We start from the raw sequence: 24,169 nt of genomic DNA, 5'->3' as shown, positions 1-24,169 counted from the left end.
TGTAGTATTTATATTCTGTTTCTGCAGCAGCTTTTGCTAGGACAGCAGGAAGTTAATCCTCGCACATCAGATGGAGCCTGGCACGGAAAACTCATATTTTTTGGTGGCAGTCACTTCAGTGCGCAGAGTCAGCGAGCTCCAGGTCTTAGTGACTTATCCACCTTATCCTAAGTCCTTTCATGACAGGGTGGTCTCGTATACCCTAAGTTCCTGTCTAAGGTGGTAATGGATTTCCATCTTAACCAGTCAATCGTCCTGCCAACATTCTTTCCCAGGCTCCATTTGCACCAAGGCAAACGAGCACTGCACCGTTTGGACTGCAAGCGAGCCTCAGCCTTCTATCTGGAGCAGACAGAAGCCCATAGACAGTCCATCCAACTTTTTATTTCTTTTGACAGGAATAGGTTGGGAGTTGCTATTGCCAAAAAGACACTATCCAGTTGGCTAGTAGATTGCATCTCCTTCTGTTATTCCCAGGTGGGACTACATCTTGGGGGTCATGTCAAGGCTCATTCTGTCAGCGCCATGGCAACGTCGGTGGCCCACTTGCAAGCAGTTCCCATGGAGATTTTCAAGGCTGTGATGTGGATCTCTCTCCACACATTCACATCTCACTATTGTCTGGAGAGTGATGGCCAACATGACAGTAGGTTCGGCCAGTCCGTCCTTTGAATCTCTTTGAGGTGTAGAGCTCAACTCACCATGCCTAGGGCCTATTGTTTGAGTGAAGGCTGTTTCCCCTGTTGTTACCAACAGTGCTGCTGTGGTCCCCTTTTGCATTGGGGAGCAGCCAGTAGCTATGGATTCACCCACGTATGAGGACTACCTGCTTGTCCTAGGAGAATGCAGAGTTGCTTACCTGTAACAGGTGTTCTAGGACAGCAGGATGTTAGTCATCACAAAACCCACATACCACCCCGTGGAGTTGGGTTTCTCCTAATTTTGTTTTAATTTTATCATAATTCTATGTTACAAGACTGAAGAGGGACCCCACATGGACTAGGGCATGCTGGGCAAGCTCAGTATGCCTAGTCAAAGTTCTAGAAACTTTGACATGTTTTCCGTGCTGGGGTCCATCCGATGATGTCACCCATAGGTGAGGACTAACATCCTGCTGTCCTAGGAGAACACCTGTTACAGGTAAGCAACTCTGCTTTCCTTCCCTGCCACAGTAACTGGGAAACAAAAGGTAGTTTTGCTTGCATTTCCTTTGCTATGGATTATCAAATTCTATTGTTGCCCTGTGTTAAGTTTAAGTCTCTGAGGTATCTCTCAACAGAACAGGTGATATCAAATAAATGTTCACTTTCAAATTCTTCAACAAGTAATTTTTATTTGATAATTTTTTTTAACCTGAAGGTATTCTGAACATTCAGAGGTACTGAAGGTATTCTGAACACCCAAAGATGTGTTGACCTTGTTCTTCTACTTTGCACATGAATGACTTAACACTCTCAAAATATTGTCATACCCCTGCCTCCTATTTATGAATCCCACTTGGCGCCTGTGAATGAGCCTGCCCACTACCAGGTCTAGGTGGGATGCCAATATTTATGTCAGAATCTTCAGGTTTGTATTTAGGAACAATATGGGTGCACAGGAGGAACAGGTATCCCTGGACTTTCCATCCTTACGATTTAAGAAAATGGTTGCATCAAACATAGAATTCGGAACAGAACCTGTTTCAAACACAGCCTGAAACACTCTTACCAACAACATTGTCCTCTATTCAGTACAAAATCAGGGTGGAGTAGCAGCCTAGTGATTAGCACAGCAGACTAAGCAACAGGGAAGCCAGGGTTCAAAGCCGGTTGATGCTCCTTGTGTCCTTAGGCAAGTCACTTCACCTACCCTTGGTCTCAGGGACTTAGACTGTAAGCCCTCTGGGGATAGGGAAATTTCCTGCTGTACTGGAATGTAACTTTCCTTGACCTACGGATGAAAAGATGTGAAGTAAATCTCAATAAAATAAATTAAAAGCCATGGAGTCCCTTTATCTATCTTTCCAGGACTCCAATACTTAATCATTTTCAACATGCTCTGATCTTTTATTGAAGCTCCTTCGGTCTATTTGATCTAAAAATTCCTCCACCAGATTGGTTGCAGGCTTACCCTGTGACATATATGTAGAGATTGGTGGTAATCTTTGAATGCATTGACCGTTTCCTTGGGTGAGTTTAACTGTCCTAACAGCTCTTTCTTTAGAAATTAAGCTTTTTCAAATGATGAGCATTCCCATACTCCATCAATTGTCTGGCTAAAACCCCTTGCAGCCTGTTTCCTCTCTCATAGTAATTACACTTACTGAGTTAACATCCACTCAGTTTTTTTATTCCTTAACACACTAAGTTGACTGCATGTAGCCCATATTTTGTGGACGCTCGTAACTGCTTCACTTCTCTTGTGCATCTTTTCAAGGTGCCTTCTCTAGTGTGCTTTGTAAAAGTATCATTAGATGAATATTGGAAGCACAGCCACACAGCAGTGATCTATTAATTTGCATTCTTATCTTGCTGCCTGCAGATGTTTAATTTAGGAATGCAATCAATGAAATAAAAAATGCATTTTGTCTTTAGGCTGTGAATCTGTTCTTCACGTTTGCCATGTTCCATAGGGAAGGAGAAAGCCAGGGAGCAGATTTTACTAATCTTTCTGCTGGCTCTTATTCTAGGTCTACCTGCCTGATCCCTATGACCCTTACCAGACTGGACTTCGGGACATGAATCGTACTATGTATGCCAGTCAAGGACCCTTCAATACCTATTACAGAGGTATACACTTTTTAAACTTTCATTTTATAGATACAGGAGGGAATGAGCTATTAATTGAACTGCTGCAAATTTGAAATTTGGTGACACTTGTTCCGACTTTGCAGCTTCTCCACAGCACAGATGCCAGAAAGTCTGACCTAGCACAGTTTCAGCATAGTTACCATATGCTGCAGCATCTTTGGATGTCTGGTCCTTCACAGTAATGTGCTCTGGAATTCCAGCAGGTAGGGGCGTGGGCAAAACCTCCCTGAGGCTTGGAGGTGACTTTGCTACCTACTGCTAGGACCAATGCTCAAATGATTTGTTATGGTCACCATTAGCCAGTAGATTTCAGCTACATTGCATCTGAAATTTGCTGACCCTTTGGGCTCCTAGTGATGAAAACCGGTTTCTAAATATGTTTTTTATGGTTTTATTTGTAACTGCACCAATGGATTCCTGCTACCCTGGATCCCAACTCTGTCCTCAAGGGCCACAAACAGGCCAGGTTTTCAGGATATCCGCAATGAATATGCATGAGACAGATTTGCATGCACTGCCTTCATTGTATGGAAATCTCCTGCATATTTGTTGTAGATATCCTGAAAAAACTGGCCTGTTTGTGGCTTTCGAGGGCCAGAGCTGGCCACCCCTAATCTACTTGTTGGTGAGAGGCTGCAAGTGTGCACCTGGTGCAGAGTTCCTGGTTATCAGAAAATAAGTCCTGTCTCTGGAGGCCAGAGTGGCAGACCTGGAAGAGTTAAGGCAGACACAGGTATATACCGGTAGAGGAGACCTTCAAGAACATAGTAGGATGATCCCAACCATAGTCTAGCAGCCCTTGTGCTGCTTTGGAAGAGCAAGATCATCTGGCAGGAGACCATCACCGTGGTACGGCTGGAAGTAATTCTATAGCTAGGACCTACCCTCCAGGTGATGCTTTATCCTCTCGCACCAAGGATGTCTTCTCCAGGAGTTCATGCTTAGGAGGGAAGGGTTAGGATGGTTGTTGCAGTGGGAGTTTCAGTCATTTGGAAAATAAATAGTTGGGTGGCTAGTGGGTGTGAAGATCACCTGCTTGATGTAAAAGTTAATGTATCTCACACACCACCTAGATAATATTTTAGAGTGTGCTACAGAGGTGCCAGCTGTTGGGGTATAAGTGGTTACCAATTACATAGGAAAATGCAAGATGGAGGTTCTGGAGGTTAAATTTAGCATCTTAGGTAGGAAATTGAAATCCAGAACTTTTTTGGTTGCATTCTCAGTGTTCCACAAATAGGGCCCCAGAGGCAGGCCAAGCTCCAGAGTCTCAATGCATGAATGAAACGATGGTGTGGGGAAGAGGATTTTAAGTTTGTTAGGTACTATGGAACATTCTGGGGAAGGGGGAGCCTATTCCAATGGAATGGGCTCTCCCTTAAACAGAGTAGAACCAGGCTGTTAGCACTTTTAAAAAAAAGAGATAGAGAAGCTTTTAAACTAGAACATGAGGAAAAGCAGACAGTTGCGTGGCAGTGCAAGGTTTGGAAGGAGGCATCTTCAAAGGATATTGGCAAACCAAGTAAATTAGAATGTCCTGATAAAAAGCTGGTTGTAAAAGCTAAAAAAACAAACCTCCAGATGTATTTAAATACAGAGTAGGCAGATAAAAATGACTCCAAATTGAATGTTATCTGATAAAAAGCAGGTTGTGGGTACATATAAAAAAATGAAAAGCAAATAAAACTACTTTAAAATGTCTATATTCAAATGCCAGAAATCTGAAAAATAAGATTTGAGAGTTAGCATGTATGATGCTAAAGGAAGATATAAACCTAATAGGCATCTCGTGGACCTGATGGAAGGAGGATAACCCATGGGACATTATGATACCAGGGTAAAAATTATATCAATATGACAGGGCAGATAAAATTGGTGAAAGGGTGGTAATATATCTTAACAGCATAGAGACAAGCAGGATAAAACTTCTGCAGGAAAAAATGGAATCCCTATGGATAGAAATTCTAAGGGTAAAAGGGAAGAGTAATAGTAGTGGGGATATATTACTGCCTGCCTAGCTAGCCAAACTGCAAAATGCTAACACAAATTAGACTGGCTAGTAAAATGATCAACACAATAATAATGAGAGACTTCAATTATCTGAGTATTTATTAGATAAATGTCACATCCGGACCATCAAGGGAGGTACAGTTCTTAGATGTCATCAATGACTGCTTCATGCAGCAGTTTTTGTAATAATTATGTATGTTATGTATATCATTTAGGGCCTAGGCATAAGCAATTAAGAAATTGAAATAAATACAAATACAAAATACAAATACCAATGAGAAAGTGAGCTAGATCTAGTTCTCAGTAGAATGCTGGACTTAGGTACAAGAAATAAAGGTGGTGATTCCACTTGGTAACAGTGAATACTAAGGAAAACTACTGCAGTAGCATTTAACTATAAAAAGAGACTGATAAAATGAGCAAATTTGTTAGAAAAACACAAAAAAAGGAGCTATCTACAAGGTTAAAAATTTGAAAGAGGCATGGACATTGTTTAAAATTACTATCAATGAGGCCCAGACAAAACGTATTCCATGTATTAAAAAAGGTCGAAGGAAAACCAAACAACTGCTGGAGTAGTTTAATAGTGAGGTGAAAGAGACAAAGCCAAAAAGGCATCATTCAAAAAATTGAAAGCTGACCCAAATGAGGAAAATAGAGAAGAGCATAAGCACTGGCAAGGTAGATGTAAAAAAGTAATTAAGCATGCTAACAGAGAATTTGAAAAGAAGCTTGCCATAGAATTAAAAAGTAAAAAAAAAAAAAATTAAAGTGCATTCGAAGCAAAACGTCTGTGAGAAAGTCAGTTGAGCTGCTACTTGACCAAGGGAATAAAAAGGGTGATCAGGGAGGACAAGGAAATAGCAGAAAAACTAAATTTTTTACCTCTGTCTTTACTGAAGAGGATGATAGGGATCATACCCACACTGGAAACATTTTTTGATGGAGATGACTCAGACGAGGTGAAATCATTGTGAAACTGGACGACGTAATAACTCAGATTGGCTGACGAAAAAATAACAAATCACTAGGACTGGATGGTATTTACCCCAAAGTTCTGAAGGGGCTAAAAAATGAAACTGCATGCTTATTTCTGGTGATTTGCAACCTATCATTTAAAACAGCCTTAGTACTAGAAGACTAGAGGGTAGTCAATGTGATGCCAATTCTTAAAGGGCTCCAGCAGTGATCCAGGAAACTATAAACCGGTGAGCCCGATGTCTGTGCCAGACAAAATGGTTGAAGCTATTCTTAAAAACAATTACTGACGACATAAATAGACATGGGTTAATGGGGAGAGTCTACATGGTTTATGTAAAGGGAAATTTTGCCTTATCAATTTACTAGATTTTTTGTGTATAAATAAACATGCAGACAAAGTTGAACTGGTTGATATAATATATTTGGAGCAGAGACAGTGGATACCCTGCAAGGGGCTCTGTTCAAACAAATGAACCCACGAGGGAGGGAGTTATACTCAACTTAGTGTTCACAAATGGGGATTTTGTCTCTAATGCCCACCTCAGCCCCAGTGATCGTCAAACGGTATGGATGGGGGTGGAGTAGACAAAATTTACAGTAGAGAATGTATGGGAAGAGCTGGGGAAACTGAAAGTGGACAAAGCCATGGGGCCTGACGAGGTTCATCCCAGGATACTGAGGGAGCTCAGAGATGTGCTGGCGGCTCCGCTGTGTGACCTGTTCAGTAGATCCCTAGAAACGGGAGTGGTGCCGAGTGATTGGAGAAGAGCGGTGGTGGTCCCGCTTCACAAGAGTGGGAGCAGAGAGGAGGCTGGAAACTACAGGCCGGTCAGCCTCAGCTCGGTGGTGGGAAAATTAATGGAGTCGCTGCTGAAGAAAAGGATAATGAACTATCTACAGTCAGAAGAATTGCTGGACCAGAGGCAGCATGCATTCACCAGGGGAAGGTCCTGTCAGGCAAATCTGATTGATTTTTGTGATTGGGTGACTAAAGAATTGGATCGAGGAAGAGCGCTCGATGTGATCTACTTGGATTTCAGCAAAGCTTTTGATAGGGTCCCGCATAGGAGGCTTGTGAATAAAATGAGAAGCTTGGGAGTGAGCGCCAAGGTGGTGGCATGGATTACAAACTGGTTTATGGATAGAAGACAGTGTGTGATGGTAAATGGAACCTACTCTGAAGAGAGAACGGTGTTAAGCGGAGTGCCACAAGGATCGGTGTTGGGACCAGTCTGTTCAACATCTCTGAGCAACATTGCAGAAGGAATGGAAGGTAAAATTTGTCTTTTTGCGGATGATATTAAGATCTGCAACAGAGTAGACACGCTGGAAGGAGTAGAGAGAATGAGATATGGTTTAAAGAAGCCTGAACAGTGGTCGAAGATATGGCAGCTGAGATTAGATACCAAGAATTGCAGAGTCCTGCATCTGGGGCGTGGTAGTCCAAAAGAGCTGTATGTGATGGGGGTGAAGGGCTGTTGTGCATGGAGCAAGAGAGGGACCTTGGAGTGATAGTTCTAGTGATCTGAAGACAGTGAAGCAATGTGACAAGGCGATAGCTAAAGCAAGAAGAATGCTGGGCTCCATAGAGAGAGGAATAACTAGTAAGGAAAAGGAGGTGGTAATCCCCTTGTACAGGTCCTTGGTGAGGCCTCATCTGGAATATTGTGTTCAGTTCTGGAGACCGTATCTCAAGATGACAGAGACAGGATGTAGCGGGCCAGAGAAGAGCAACAAAAATGGTGGGAGGTCTCCATCAAAGGACTTATGAGGAGAGGTTGAAAGACCTAAATTTGTATACCCTAGAGGAGAGGAGGTGTGAGGGAGATATGATACGATACAGATATTTGAAAGGTTTTAATGATGCACATTCGACAAACCTTTCTCCATTGGAAAGAAATCAGTAGAACTAGGGGTCACAAAATGAAACTCCAGGGACAGCTCAGAACCAAAACAAAAACAGTGAAAGATTTCAAAGGGGCATGGGATAAACACTGTGAATCCCTAATAGCTAGAGGATGGAAATGAGAAAAAGAGCACATGAGGGTAATTTGCTGGTGTGGTGGTTACTACCCTTAACCAATAATTTCCCCTACAGTCAGCAAGATTTCCTCATCATCGCATTCCCCAGTTTCTATACTTCTACTCGACTCTGTATCCATTCTCTTGCTGCAGGTCTCATGTGACATTTACTGTTTTGCTTTTATGTTTCTGTTTTTGTTTATTCTGCTCAATGAGACTTGTTAGCCAATATGTTTACATTACAATGTTAATTTTGATCTAGTTTACCCTGTTCCAAGTTCTACAACCTTGTTCTATGTAATGCCTCTAGGCAAAAATTTATGTTCAGTTTCAATGTAAACCGATGTGATCTGTATTTCATACAGGAACACCGGTATAAAAAAAATCTAATAAATAAATAAATAAATAAGCCTTCATACTGTTGATGCAACTCATCATTGCTCTCTGCTTTAACGGCAGGGGAAAAAGAGGAAAAGGGTAATTAGTTTTGGACAGCAACCAACAAGGACATTGAATTTTACAATCTGGGAAAACAAATAAGCGTGGGAATAATTTGCTGGTGTGACTATTACTACCCTTAACCAATAAGCCTTATACTTGTGATGTAACTCCAACATTGCGCTCTGCTTCAACAGCAAAAGATAAGAGATAACAGGGAATTGGACTCAGACAGTAACTAACAAGGGCCCTGATTTTAAGTTTGGGAAACTAAGTTTGTGGATAACATTTATGCCACATACGATGCCACCCCCTGATGCTACCATTATAGGGGAGACCTATATGGTGCAGCTGATGCTACCGTAAGTTTGCTGAGCAGACTGGATGGACAGTTTGGTCCTTTTCTGCTATCATTTCTCAGATGACATTTCACAAAGTCCCTCATAAGAGACTCCTCAGGAAATTTAGAGGTCTTGGGATCAGAGGCAGTGTCCTAGTGTGGATTGGTAACTGGACAGAGGACAGGAAACAGAGGGTAGGATTAAATGGTCAGTTTTCCAAATACAGAAGGGTCATTAGTTGAGTGCCCCAGGAGCCTGTATTGGGACCTGGCTATTTAGAGAAAGGAACGATGACTGAGGTAACCAAATTTGCAATTGATACAAAATTGTTGCAAGTCATTAGAACAGCCGCAGATTGTTAAGAACTGCAGAAAGACCTTGTGAGACTAGGAGACTGGACATAACATAAGAAAATGCCATACTGGGTCAGACCAAGGGTCCATCAAGCCCAGCATCCTGTTCCCAACAGTGGCCAAACCAGGCCACAAGAACCTGGAAAGTACCCAAAAACTAAGTCTATTCCATGTTACCATTGCTAATGGCAGTGGCTATTCTCTAAGTGAACTTAATAGCAGGTACTGGACTTCTCCTCCAAGAACTTATCCAATCCTTTTTTAAACACAGCTATACTAACTGCACTAACCACATCCTCTGGCAACAAATTCCAGAGTTTAATTGTGCATTGAGTGCGTTGAGTGAAATGGAGATGCAATTTAATGTGAACAAGTGCAATGCAATGCTCGTAGGGAAGCATAATCCCAACTACAGGTACACAGTGCTGGGTTCACCACCCAGGGAAAGGACATCGGAGTCCTTGTGGACAATACCATTAAAACCTTGGCTCAGTGTGCAACAGCGGTCAAAAAGGCAGCGAGAATGTTAGGAATTATTAGGAGAGGAATAGAGAATAAAACTGAGAATATCATAACGCCCTTGTATAGATCCATGGTGCAACCGCAACTTGAATATTGTGTGCGCCTCTGGTCATCCCATCTCAAAAAAGACATAGCGGACATAGAAAATGTACAGAAAAGGGCAACAAAACTGATGAAGGGGCTGGAAAAGCTCCCTTATGGGGAGAGGCTAAACAGATTAGGGGGCTCTTTAGTTTGGAGAAGAGACAACTAAGGGATATATATGACTGAGATGTATAAAAACATGAGTGAGGTAGGACGGGTAAATTACACTGGGACTAGTAGCAACTGGCAAATGTAAAATAAATCATAGGAAGTATTGTTTTTCACTCAGCGCACCATCAAGCTATGGAATCTGTTGCCAGAGGATGTGGTCAAGGCAACTAACATACCCCTAGAGTCATCAAAATGCGTTAATGCATTGAAATAGGAAACTTTTAGAATTACCTAGAGAGAGAGAGAGACTATCTACAAGGCCCTCATATTAGTTAAGTATTTATATCTCTATAGGAGGGCCATCTAATAGGTCGAGGTGAGGTGCTGGTGGTAGTTTAGGGGCCAATTTCGTATATAGAGTGAGACATACGAACAGCACAGTACACCTTGGTGAAGATTTGACATCATTTGGAGAGAGGAAAGTCTCACTCTACATGCAAAACTGGCCCCTAAACCCTAAACCACCACCAACACCTCACCTCGACCTATTAGATGACCCTCCTATAAAGATATAAATAGTTGCACACTGTGAGGCCTTCCCCACAGGCTCTCTCTCTCTGCTCCACTCTTCTCCCCTCTCCCTTCCCAAGCCCAGAAATGGCCAAAATGCAATTCTAAAAATGTATCGTGAATTGCGTTATGGCCATTTCGGGCATATCGCACAGCCTAATGCCAGGAAAAAAGGTGTAGTTATTTCTGGCGATAAAACAGTGCGATATTGCCCCTCATTTTAATAAATCTTGTACAAACTCCTCCATGATTCTGCCCCTCCAAAAATTTTGCATTTGCGCCATGTGTTATTGTTCTTAACGCATGCGTTATGGCATTAACGCATGTGTTAATGCATTAACACGTTTTTATGTATGACCCTAATAGTGGGGTTGAAAAGAGGGTTGAATAAATTCCTGAAGGAAAAGTCCATGGTCATTTATTAGCCAGGTAGACCTGGGAAAGCCAGCGCTTATCCCTGGGAGTGAGATTCAAGAAATAGATCAACTATTGGGGATGTGATGGGTACATGTGACCAGGAATGGCCACTGTCAGAGACAGGATGCTGGGCTCGATGGACCTTGGTTTGACTCAGCATGGCACTTATGTTCATTAAAGAATCTGACTTATGGGACAAGCTTCCTAAATATTTTTGTATGCCATAGCTTGCTTGCTTTTGTTGCTGTGCCTTTATAATTTTATTTTTGAAATTCTGGTGCCCTCTGGTGGCAGATGGTTGACATCTACTTGGCCAACAGCCTTTTTGCAGCATAAATCAAACTGTAAAATAAGAATCTTTGTCCAGCTAAGGGTCAATTGATGCTGGGTTCCATGCATTTAGATGCTGTTTTGCTTCCAGGTCAGATCCGCTCAGTTCTCTAACGAAAATCATTTTTTCTTTTCTCAGTCACTGCTCAGTGAAAAGGAGCAGCAGAGGCACACTCTGTGCATGGCTCCCCAGAATAGTATTGTCTGCACAGAGGGCAGACTGCACCCAGAGTTAGATTTTCATTTCAGTGCTGTTGTGGCCAGCTTAACACTCTGCACTAATTTTTAGGTCCCAGGGAACTCAAGTTTGTATTCAAAATCTGGAAACTGCAGATCAGACCTGGAGAGTCCTCAAATGGACTGAATTAGAAACTGGTTGGCGATGTAAAACAGAGGGTGGTGGCAAATGGAAATCACTCAGAGGAGAGAAAGGTAATTGGAAAGATATTAATGCACTAGAAGCAAATCTTTTTTCAGTGGAAAGGTTGCAGAGCTAAGGATCATGTTATGAAGCTCCAAGGAAGGTTCAGAAGCAACAGGAAATGCTTTTTCATGGATAGGGTGGTGGATGTCTGGCATGCCCTTCCCCAAGGAAGTGGGGGAGACAACAATGGTAACAGAAGTAAAAAAATGCATGGGATATAAATAGAGGATCCCTAGTGGCAAGCCAATGGGAAGGAAGCACTAAGTAACCTGCAAGAAGCAGCATGATGGTCTACAATAGCACTGTGCTTCCAGGAAGGCATTGGGGTAACCTGCACAGAGCAGCAGGTACAGCTCTAAAACAGCATTGACACTACATTGTGCTTCCTAGAAGGCAATCATAAATAACAGTGGTATAATTGCATTATCTCCCACCCTTCTGGGAGGCCCCACATTTAAACTCAAACTTCAGTGAAAATGGGGAGGCTGGATTTTAACATGAAGGGGTTCTGGGTGTTAAGCTAAGTGTTGATCTTACAGAAAACAAAGTCGAAGGTAGCAGGGCCTGAAATTACCCACTAGCAGAGATGGTGGAGGCCACCACTAACAGAGTATGGATGTGCTGGGGACAGATATGGCGGTTAGTGGAGGTTGGGAAAAAGTCATGGTGTTGGGTTGCATGTGGGATCTCATATGAACGTCTATCCAAAGTGCACAAATTTCGATTAGGCAGACTAGATGGGCCATTTTGGTCTCTGCCATCATTCGCTCTGAGGGTAAAGAAGAGAGCAATTGGCAGACTTCAGTTTCATTACTGGGATTCAGATCGATTGTGTGACTTTTTAAACATGGAGGCTGTGTTATCTTTTATTGGACCAACAACAAACACCACCCTGTTATACTTAGATACTGTTGTACATTAATTGTCTCCAGCTGCCTGCCCTGACTCCAGCCTGAACTTGACTTTGCCTCCAGCTGTCTGTTTGGACTCAGCCTTTCTTAGGCTCTTGCCTACTTACAAGCCCAGACTTAACCTGTTCCTGTTCTCTAGCCTGCCTTAGTCTGTCCGGGATTCTGGATCCAGGCCCTGTCTTGAATTCAGCTCCTTCGGACCCTGTGTCTCCATTGCTTCCTGGCTCCCTGCCTTGAACATCTTTCTCGGGATCAACCATGCGGAGGCCCGCCTAAGACCAGCTGGCCCTGATACCCAAGGGCTCAACCTGCAAGGAACGAGGGCTGGTATTGGTGAAGCTCCAGTCGGCCTCTGCTTCCCGTTCTGCTCCGCCTCCCGAAGGTGGGGACCCATGGGGGCCTCTTCCAAGGGTAGCGTCAACTCCAACTCGGGCAAAGGGTCCACCTCCACAGCAGATTGCCAAGGCCATGGACTCGGCAGAGCCATCCACTCTCCAGGCCATTCCGGATCTGGCCCTGAAGATCCAGGAATAGCAACGGTTCTTGGAGATGTTGGCTACCTCCATTGAACACCTCAACGCCTGTTTGGACTCTCATGCTGGTTCCGCAGCTTCTACGACCACACCACTCAGTTCTCAGGCACTGGCTATTCCAGCCAGAGCTCTGATCGCCGCACCCGCTCCACGCCATTTCAATGGGGACCCGAAGCTCTGCAGAGGCTTCATCAATCAACGCTACATGCAGTTTGCTCTGCAGCCCTCCGTCTTCCAGGACGACCTTATGAAGGTAAATTTTATTCTTTCACGCATAGAGGGCAAGGCGTTAGCATGGGCATCTCCCTTGTGGGAGCGTGCAGACTCTCTTCTCCAAGAACTATCACGCTTTGTAACTACCTTTCGTCGAACCTTTGATGATCCAGGGAAACAGTCTACGGCTAGTTTGAATCATCTACATTTGCGGCAAGGTCACTGAGCACTCAGTGAATACACCATAGAATTATGGACTCTCGCTATGGAGTTAGGCTGAGAGGAGGACTGCCTCTGAGCCATTTACCTAGATGGCTTGTCACCTGAACTCAAAGTTGAACTAGCAGCCCGCGAACTATCCTCCTCTCTCGAGGACCTCATCGACCTTGCGGGTCGCATAGACCATCGCCTCCAGGAGCGCCACTGGGAGGTCCAGGTACCCTGGCACCCCACGGCCGACTCTTTCTGCTCTCCACCTGTGGTGAGCCCCGCATCCAGGGGAGTCCTGCCGTCCACCAAGTTGGAAGAACTCATGCAGCTGGGGCGTACACGCCTTACCCCCGAGGAGTGCCTTAAGCAGAGGCATTCAGGTCTGTGCTTGTATTGCAGAGCTGCAGGACACCGCCTGTCTTGTCCCGTCTGGGAAACTCTCTGGCCTAAGTTCAGTAGAGGTCCTGATCTTGGGCGCTACTACTCTGGCCCCTCAGTTAACATTACCAGTTACCTTGAACTGGAATTCATGTTCCTTCCCCACCTTGGCTTTGGTCAATTCAGGAGCTGGCAGGAACTTTCTTGTGAAGGATTTGGTCCAATTCCTAGGCATTTCTACCCATCCCGTCAAGAAACCACTACTTATTGCCTCCATCCACGGCGACCCTCTACCAGGAAGAATTTCCCAAGTCACCGTTCCTGTCCATCTCTTCACGGGAACTTTGCATGAGGAGGAGGTAGAATTCTTCATCCTGGATAAATCCATCAATCCAGTGGTGTTAGGGTTACCATGGCTTCAGTGCCACTCACCCCACTTTGATTGGGAGACCCTACAACTCGCTGAATGGAGCCCTGCCTATCATTGCACTTGCCTCAGGAGAGTAGAACCACCTTCAGTGATCCAGCTAGCGGTTACTGTCTCAGGCCTTCCTGCGCCATATGCTGACTTTGGGGGATATATTTTCAAAACAGAAGGCTGATATCCTTCCGCCTCATCATGAATATGGTTGCCCTATTGATCTTTTGCCAGGTACTACACCCCCTAGGGGCAGAACCTACCCTTTTTGTCTGTACCAGAGACCTGAGCTATGTCGGACTACATCCGTGAAAACTTGGCTAAAGGGTTTATCCATCCCTCCACCTTGCCTGCTGGTGCAGGCTTCTTCTTTGTCACCAAGAAGGATGGGGCACTGCACCCATCACCCGCAAGGATAAGTACCCTCTGCCCTCAATTAATAAATTGTTTGATCACCTCCAAGGGGCAACTATCTTTACCAAGCTGGACTTGCGAGGTGCCTACATCCTGGTTCATAGCCATCTTGAAGATGTCTGGAAGACAGCGTTTAATACCAGAGATGGACATTACGAATACCTTGTGATGCCATTTGGCCTTTGTAATGCCCCTACGGTTTTCCAACGCATGATCAACGAAATCTTCTGCGACCTCCTTTATGTGAAGGCTGTCACCTACCTAGATGACATCCTTATTTTTTCAAAGGATCTTGCCACCCATCGTTTGGATGTCTGCATGGTGCTTCAGTGCCTGCTGGAGAACCACCTATTTGCCAAGCTAGACAAGTGCTTGTTTGAGAAGCAGAGCCTACACTTCCTGGGCTACATCGTTTTCCAACATGGCTTCTCTATGGATCCCAGTAAGCTACGAAGCATCCAAGACTGGCCTCGACCCACGGGTCTTCGAGCACTCTGGCAGTTCCTTGGTTTTACCAAATACTACTGCCACTTCATAGCCAATTATTCCCTGGTTGCCGCACTTCTTATGGCCCTTACCCGTAGGGGAAGTGATACGAAGAATTGGACTCCAGAGGCAATTACCCCCTTCCAAGCCCTGAAAGTTGCCTTCTTGTTGGGGCCCTGCTTATGTCACCTGGACTCAAACCACCCCTTCATTGTTGAAGTGGACACCTCTGCCATTGGAGCTAGGGCGGTGCTAAATCGGTATTCCCCAAAAGGGGTATTGTGTCCTTGCTCCTTCTACGCCCACAAGTTCTCCCCCGTGGAATGAAATTATAGCATTGGGGATTGAGAACTCCTTGTAATTAAGCTTCCTCTCGAAGAATGGCGCCCTTGTTTGGAGGGCACCCAACATCGATTTACAATCTTCACTGACCACAAGAACCTTGAGCATCTCCGGCATGCCCAGCATTTAAATGCTCGCCAGACCCGCTGGGCGCTATTCTTCACTCGATTTGACTTCGACCTTCAATACCGTCCTGCTGAGAAGAACCTCCGGGCTGATGCCCTGTCTCATTCCTTTGAACCCTAAGACTCCCAAGAAGAGCCTCGTCACATAATCGATCCTGCTCGTATTTCTCTGTCCACCATTGTGACTGTACCAGCAGGGAAAACAGTGGTGCCCCGCAAGCTTCGTGAAAAGGTGCTACAGTGGGCACACGATTCCAAAGTAGCTGGCCATCCTGGACGCACATGGACCTTGTCCCTCTTACAGCGCTACTATTGGTGGCCCAACATGTCCTCTGAGACCGTGCATATGTAGACTCCTGTCCTATGTGTGCCCAACACAAGCCTCCGGTGGGTCAACCGTGGGGCCTGCTACAACCTCTATCTGCTCCTGAAGAGCCCTGGACTCATCTGTCCACCGATTTCGTGGTGGACCTTCCGGTGTCTAAGGGGAACACTGTCATCTGGGTGATCATGGACAGGTTCTCCAAGAACTCGCACGTCTGTTCTTCCTCCATGTCTTCCGCCTCCACGGGTTACTCGTAGACATTGCCTCCGAAAGGGGGGCCTCAGTTTGTTGCCCGCTACTGGCGCTCTTTGTGCAGGAAATTCAGGATTTCCATCAGCCTGACCACTGCCTACCATCCCCAGGCCAATGGCCAAGCTGAGTGTATGAACCACTCCCTCAAGTGCTTTCTCCGTGCTTACTCAAATGACCAGCAAGACAACTGGGCTCAACTACTCCCATGGGCTGAATTTTCTCATAATTCGCACATTGCGGCAGCCACAGGAGTCTCCCCTTTCTCTCTGGTGTACGGCAGACAGCCACGGCCTCCTTTGCTGATTCCTCTTTCTGTGCCTTCTCCAGCAGCTCAGGAAACTGCGGTTGCCCTTCAGGCCCTTTGGACGCGCACTAACCAATGTTTGCGCCAATTGGCCGCACGTGCCAAGAAATCCTCAGATGCCCTTCGCAGACCTGCCCCAGAATTTCAACCTGGTGATAGAGTATGGCTGAGCACCCACCATATTCATTTGAAGCTTCCCTTGCAGTGGTTTGCTCCCAGATATATCGGGCCTTTCCCGGTCACTAGACACATTGGCCCAGTGACCTACCAGCTCAGTCTGCCACCTATGCTGGGAATACACAACTCCTTCCATGTCTCATTACTCAAGACTCTAGTGCTCTCTTGGCCTTCTCCTAAGGCTCCTGAACTTCTCAAGTCATCTCGGAGACTGACACAATCTAATGAGTTCGAGATGTTCTAGACATCTGCCATTGGGAATACCTCCTCTGTTGGGAGGGGTATGGTCCCGAAGAAAATTCCTGGGAACCAGCCTGCAACATCTTGGATAAAGGGCTTCTTCAGTGGTTCCACCAAGCCCATTCGGGAAACCCAGACCTCCAAGAGAGGGGCGAAAAGGGGGGTACTGTTGCATGTCCTGACTACAGCAGGCCCATGACCGGCCCTACTCACCCCCGACGCCTGGGTCCAGACCTGACCCTTCTTCTTTGGCAGCGGTAGGCAGCCGCCTACGTGCTTGCACTATCATTTCCCCAGGTTCTTCCGGCTGCCCCGCAGCTCCGTCCAGTCCCAGTCGGGTCTCCCCACATGCGCGAAGCGGAGACGCTGCCACCATGTAGTTCCAGTTACTTTGCCTTAGGCACACGCGCCTTCCCCAACTTTAAAGGGGCCATGGCAGGAAACCTTCCCGCGGCCCCGGATGATGACATCGCCGAGCCCTGCTACTTAAGGCAAGCCCTGCCATCCGGTCTTTACCTTGGCAACAGGTCCTCACACTTCCTGTCGTGTGCTTAGTTGCTACTCCTTCGTGTTCCTGTTCCTGCTCCTGTGCTTATTTGTTCCAGTTCTGTGTTCCTGTTCCAGTTCCCAAGTTCCAGTACCAGCTTCCTGTTCCTGACCTTCGCTTGTTCCTGATTGATTCCTGGCTTTGACCCTCGCTTGTTCCTGACCACGCTTTGGACGGATTCCTGGCTTTGACCCCCGCTTGTTCCTGACCACGCTTTGGATGGATTCCTGGCTTTGACCCCAGCTTGTTCCTGATGACGCCTTGGACGGATTCTCTGGCTCAGACCCTTGCTTGTATCTGACCTTGTCTCCAGCTGCCTGCCCTGACTCCAGCTTGAACAAGACTTTGCCTCCAGCTGACTGCTTGGACTTGGCCTCTCTTAGGCTCTTGCCTACTTACAAGCCCGGTCTTAATCTGCTCCTGTTCTCTGGCCTGCCTCAGTCTGTCCAGGTTTCTGGATCCAGGCCCTGTCTTGAACTCAGCTCCTTCGGACCCTGTGTCTCCATTGCTTCCTGGCTCCCTGCCTCGAACATCTTTCTCGGGATCAACCATGCGGAGGCCCGCCTAAGACCAGCCGGCCCCGGTACTCAAGGGCTCAACCTGCAGGGAACGAGGGCTGGTAGTGGTGAATCTCCAGTCAGCCTCCACTTCCAGTTCTGCTCCGCCTCCCGACAGTGGGGACCCTTGGGGGCCTCCCCACAGGTAGCATCAACTCCACCTCGGGCCAAGGGGCCAGCTCCGCAACAATTTGCTTACTTGCTTGCCTGCTGAAAGACCTGAAACCCAGAGACACCCCTCCAGGAATTGGACCCAGGGATGGATTTTGGGCAACTGGCGCCCTAGGTGAAAAGTGCCTCCCTCTCACCCACCTTATTGTTGCCCCCCCCCCCCCCACTCCGTGGTGCTAGGGCTCTCGAATGGGGAGTGGTTGGTGGAGAACTGGAAGGACCCTCCTTTGTCAGGGCTGCATTGCTGCCCCTGCACACTCGCTCATGGGAGAGCCCAGAAAGGCGGGAGACAAAGACTGTCATGTGCTTCAAGGTCCCAGAACTGAACAAGCTTTTATTTTTTTTCCTTCCTCCTCCACCTCATATACTCAACTGAAAAATCTGTCACCGGGGCCATTTCAGGGGATAAGGCGGTGGGTGCGTTTGACACAAAGCAGTGAAGCAGCTGGCAGGTCCTTGCTGGCACCCTTGCCTCTGGTACGGACACTGCAGGTTAGTCCTGGCAGGGTAAGGAGCTGCGCCTTTGTCCTATGGCAGGCAGGGACACCGAGCTTTAGCCCCTAGCATCAGGACCAGTCATCTCTCATCCTGCCACAGCCACTGAGGCCTCTCTTTGGCAGCGGTGGAATGGGACCCAACTGCGGCCATGGTGCTGTGGGATGGGCAATGCTGGTAGTGCCCAGCTCACCCATCCCAAAATCCGGCCCCAGTTGGACCCCAGACTCCCCCCCCCCCCCCCCCCATCCCCCACTGCTGCTCCAACCCCAGATCTGAGTCTCCCCACTGCTAGGCCTCATTTGCCTAAAAGGTGGGACTGGAGGAGCCTCTAACTGATCCTGGAGGCCTGCTGGTAGGAGGAGGTTTTTGGGGGTTTTTTTTAATTTACAAAGATATTTTATGAGGGAGGTTTTTAAAGTTCAGACAGAGGAATCATGAGACTGGGCAGAACGAGAGAGAGAGGAGGCCATGCTGAGCAGAGCCTAGGAGGAGCGAGAGAGAGATTTAGTCACCGGGCAGTATAATCACGCTCTTTCTTCCTCCCCTTCCCCCCCTCAACCTCTACCCACTGTTACCCCCTTCTCAGCAGGGAAGATCCTGGTTTGCAGGTTTGGTGGGGGGGGGGAGGGGTTGGCAGGATAGAGAGCGAGAGAGATATTAGCGGAGACAGGGTTGGGGAGGGGGGAGAGTAGAAAAGCGAGACTGGTAGGGCCAGCATGAGAAAGAGAAGCTGATGGAGCTGATCCTTTCTTCAGGGGTGGGGGAGAGAGCTGAGGGCTCTGTCCCCCCCTTAAAACACGAGACTCCGTAATGCTGGAGCCCCAGTTTGCAGTGCACAAATTAGTGAAGGTATATGAATGGGGAGAGGCGGGGGGAAGACACTGTTGAAGGGGAGGGGAAGGAAGGCAATTGTAACAGATGAGGATAAGGCACTGCGAAGAGGGAGAGGCACGGGACAGATGGGGGAAGAGGGAAGGTGAGGGACGAAGCAGGGAACAGATGGGGAAGTGGGAAAGAAATGGACGGTTGAAGGATGCATGGGGTAATGTGGAGGGATACGATCTGCGGTGGGGGTGGGATTATACGGGGAACAGCACTGAAGAGCAGGCAGCCGGGGGGGGGGGAGTACTGAGGAGATGAGTGCTGCTGGGATATTGGGGGTGGGGAGAAGGGGGAGGTGGGAAGGGGGAGAGGAGGAAATTACTGGTGGGGTCCTGCCTTGGGTGGGGGGAGAGTGCTGAGGGTTCAGCTTGAGAAAGGTGGGGGTAGGAAGGGGGAAATGCTGGGTCTGTCCTGGGGAGAGGGGGGGGGGGGTGAGGAGCAGTAAAATGCTGGAATCTGACCAGAGGAGGGCAGAAAGGAGAAGGAAAGCGTTGGGGTCCATCCTGGGAATGGGGAGAATGCAGGGGTCTTCCCTGCCATCCCTCCCCCCCAAATCTCATTTCTGCAAACCGAATGGACTCTTCCCCACCTTAGATTATAGAAGAACTGCTGTTTTATTCAGAAAGGTCTAAGCCTAGTTTCTCAGGCTTTCCATTTCAGTTTTGTCTGCATGTTTCTGTTTCTAATTTGTAGTCCCTTATTCTGTATCAGGTACGGCTCTGTCTGTGTTGTGCATGTGTGACAGCGATGCAGTATTTTGCCTAGCCTGTAATCTCTCTGTAGGGATTTGTAACAGTCGGTTTGTTCTGTTTGCCCAGAAGGTGGTGTATTAGTGTTCTAGGGCCTGGTATAATGTTTGCCTTGCTGCCTTTTCATAGATAAGTTTGCAGCTGTTTGAGTCTTGAAAGTTATTGTTATGGTATGGGAAGGTTCTAGGTATTTTTTATTTATTTTTTTATTTTTTTGCAGGGGTTTGTGTTATTTCACAAAGTGTTTGGCAGTGAAGGGAATTTGTTTTGCTATCACTGAGGTGATACTAGAATTTTAATTCTTTTTTTTTTTTTTTGCATGTCCTAGTTCAGTTCTACACCTGTTGGAAATCTTTTTATGATGATTGTAGTTTTATGCTTTTTTGGAAAGAGGATTCATAAAAGAATATATTGATATTTGTTTTATTACATGATTGGATCTGATGTTTCTGTTAAGTGTTCTTTGTTCATTTTTTACATATTGTGTATTTATAAACTGTAATAAATATAAAATACAGATTAATAGGGCATATTTAATGTTGGTAAGTGCTTGAAGTAATAGAATTAAAATATTTTAAAATGTCACTCATGCATGATGGCTATTGCAGACTACTGAGAAATCCATTGTAGGGTGACTGCTCAGACATTATTTATGGATAGGGCCTGCCCACCCACGCGAGAGAGATCCGAAATTGTAGTCTTTTGTGGACTCTTTGTAAATAGGATGTTTAATATTTTATGTGTTGGGGTGAAATCTTGAGGGGTGAAATTTAGACTTTGCAGAAAATGTTTAATTTGTCTAAATGCAAATGTGTTGGAGGGCAATATGGCAAAGTCTCTCTGTAATTCCGTAAAGCCATAAGGTCTTCCAATTGAGAGCTCAAACATTTGGTAAATATAGGATAGGCCTTTCTTATGCATCTTTGAAAGCTACCTGTTTTTAAGCCTGGTAGGAATAAGGGATGGCTTGTTATTGTTAACAGCGGTGTTAATCGTGATGAAAGTTGAAATTGTGTGCATAAAACTGCCCAGGCTTTCCTACATGTAGATAGTAACATGTGTTTTATTGGTGCCAGAATCAAGGAGTACTCAAGTTGTAGGAGGGGATTTAAGGATGAGACTCCCAACCATTCCATAAGGGGTTTGGTGGGATGTATATGTGGATGTGGTAAAAAACCAGTCATTCACATATCTGAGACTACAAGCTAGATTGTAGATATATATTTATTTATTTATTTATTTATTTCAGATTTTTATATACCGACATTCTCAATACAAGTATCGAATCAGGTCGGTTTACATAGAACAATAACTGTCGCAGTAAAGGCGTTACATTAAACAGCGTTTCTTAACATAAGAGTAACATATAAATATAAATAATACAACTTAAATATTACATAGACAATAATAATAATAATAATGATGATAATAACTCGTCAACAGGACGAGAATCAATGTAAGGAATGTTTAAAGCGTGAATAAATATCTTGAATAATTAGAGGGATAGTCTAAATTGTGATGTGTGGGTACATAGACCTTGTTGAAGTGCAAAAATCCGAGTTATGCATGAATTAAAGAAGACTGATGAATCAGAGAAGGAGTCTTAAACAGGTGAGTTGTTCAGATCTGGCGTGGTTGGTTCTTGAGGGGAATATGGGTGATCGAGGATCTGATGTTGGACTATTTTCCTCTTTGACCGGTGTCTGAGTGATCTTGTGATTCTGTATAGGCTTGCCTGAAAAGCCACGTTTTTAGGTTTTTCTTAAAAGTTAGATGACAGGTCTCTTGGCGTAGATCCGGCGGTAGTGAGTTCCAGAGCGTGGGTCCAGCTGTGGAGAGTGCTTGTTTTGTTAGTGTAGTTTTGATCGGGGGAGCATATAAGGAACCTTCGTAGTTGTACCTGATGGGTCTTTGTGATGTGTGAGGGCGGAGTTGTGAGATTAGATTTAGGTGTGCGATGCCCATGATATCCTTGTGGATCATTGATAATGTCTTGTAGGAGATTCTAGCTTTTATAGGAAGCCAGTGAAGGCTGTGAAGAATAGGTGTTATGTGGGCTCTTTTATTTGTGTTAGTGAGTAGCCTCGCTGCGGCATTCTGCACCATCTGTAATGGTCTTGTGGATAAGGCTGGAAGACCTAGCAGTAGAGAGTTGCAGTAATCCAGCTTAGACAGAATTATAGACTGGACTACTAGCCGGAAGTCACTGAAGTGAAGAAGAGGTTTAAGATTTTTTATATAGATTTGAGCAGCCCATTCCTCCCTTCTCAATAATGTCCAATGAAAGTCTAGCTTTTTTTTCCTTGCCAGAGGAATAGATTGAGGGCCCTTGTAATACTTTTTTGATCTGTTTTTGTAAGCCAGAGAGGTGTCATCTGTAAGATATATATCCATTTAGGTAACAGAATCTTCTTGAATAGTTGTATTCGGCCAGTTAAGGATAGAGGTAGGGGCCGCCCTCGTGTTAAAGTGTTGATAGAGGCGTTTAGCAATGATTGGATATTGGCTTTATTTAAATCTCTTATTTGAAGATGTATTTTGATGCCCAAATATTTAAGATCTTTTGTGACCCATCATAAAGGGAATATACCTGGCCATTCGGCCTGTAAACTGCCCGTGACATCTATTGCCTCTGATTTGTCTTGGTTAATTTTGAGGCCTGTAAAGCAATTGCTTTTTATTCATTTTATTTATTTTAATTTACTTAAAACAAAAAAAAAAAAAATCAAAACCAAAACAAAATTGATTGTATTCAAGAAACCCCACCACCACCACCACTCCTTGGCCCTCTTCTACATCTCCCCCCGCAATCTAAGCCCTCATACCAAGTTGATGTTCTTCATGAGGCAGGGGTTGTTCCCAGTCACCCCTGCCCTGCCAGTACTGTGATTAAAAATGGAACCGGCAGACTGAGGCAGGCGCCATTTTTTTTATTTCTTCCACACAAAATGCTGCCAGCAGTCCAAGGCTGGCGCCGTTGCTGTTTGGCCTCAGTCCACCAGCACCACTTGTAGTCACAGTACTGGCAGGGCAGGAATGACTGGGAACAGCCCCTGCCTCATGAAGAACATTAACTTGGTAAGGGGGTTCACAGTGGGGGAAAATCTGGAAGAGGGCCCAGGTTTCTTCTTGTCAGCATACTTTAAAACGAATTGGAAAAAAATAAATCAGAAATTTTGCTAAAATTTCCCATTTCGTTTTAAACAAATGCACATCCCTAGAATACTTTAATGTGAGAAGGTGGTCAGAAGGAATGTTATATAATCTTGAATACTTGGCATGTTTACTGCTGTTTCTTTTTCCCTTTCCTCCGCAGCACCCAGGGTGAGACACGTATTTGTCCGTGAATATCCACACCGCATGTATAGACAGCACCATCCACTGGGACTGTTCGCTGCGCCACTGGGTCTGCTCGTTGGGGCACTGGCATTCTCCACTCTCGGTTCCTGCATGTGGCTACCATTCTGGTTCTAGCAGCCTTTCCTTCCTCTGCTAGTGGCTTTCTGTAAGGGCCTGCACTCTGCTCGCAATCCTGCAATGGGAATTGTATCTCCAGTATAAACATGACTTTTATTCCCCGCTGCTAGTCTTAACATCTCCATACATTAAAACATCAACTCTAGTAGTAAAAAAAAACCAATCCTCTGGAGAGGAGGCTAGGGTTGAGAAATCTTACAGCTTACATCACATAAGAACCAGCCTGTCCAAAGAGGTCATTGTACATGAAGACTGCTTGAAAATAAAAAAAAGTTTGATGCAGGAGAAACGAGACTGCTGTATCCAGAATTACTGAGATCACCACATCCGTGAAGCCCCCCACCCTTATGGGCTGATGTGGACCAGTAGGAAGAGGAGGAGAGTGGCAGCGTCTCAGGGACGGATTGCAGGAAAATATCAGCCCAGGGGATTTTGTTTTCAAAACCAGCCCCCAAGTTATCGGTCTGACTTCCTTGTGCATTTTTCCCTGCAGCATTGTGTTTCAGCAGTTCCCAAAAGCAAGACAAACTGCCTCCTTCATAGGTATATCATGTGACCTGCAGCC

The 24,169-nt window shown here is 45.7% G+C and overlaps 1 protein-coding gene across 2 annotated transcripts in view; it reads left to right on the top strand.

Moving 5' to 3' along the window:
* The window catches only part of PLEKHB1 (pleckstrin homology domain containing B1), a 202,049-nt gene extending 178,173 nt beyond the window's left edge, over positions 1–23,876 (top strand). Inside the window, exons 8-10 of one of the 2 annotated variants that reach the window (XR_003856829.1) lie at positions 2,672–2,771; positions 11,261–11,403; positions 23,444–23,523. Coding sequence is in view for 1 of the 2 variants with exons in the window: in XM_029602121.1 (XP_029457981.1) it covers positions 2,672–2,771; positions 23,444–23,601 (258 nt within the window). In the remaining variant the exon portion in view is untranslated. Of the gene's footprint in view, positions 1–2,671; positions 2,772–11,260; positions 11,404–23,443 lie in introns of both variants that reach the window. The other variant, XM_029602121.1, reaches the window with a different exon arrangement.
* Positions 23,877–24,169: the final 293 nt, after the last annotated feature.

This window comes from Rhinatrema bivittatum, chromosome 5 (assembly GCF_901001135.1).
Source record: "Rhinatrema bivittatum chromosome 5, aRhiBiv1.1, whole genome shotgun sequence".
NCBI lineage: Eukaryota > Metazoa > Chordata > Amphibia > Gymnophiona > Rhinatrematidae > Rhinatrema > Rhinatrema bivittatum.
The sequence above is the reverse complement of the archived record's forward strand: the minus strand, read 5'-3'. Positions and strand labels throughout refer to the sequence as shown.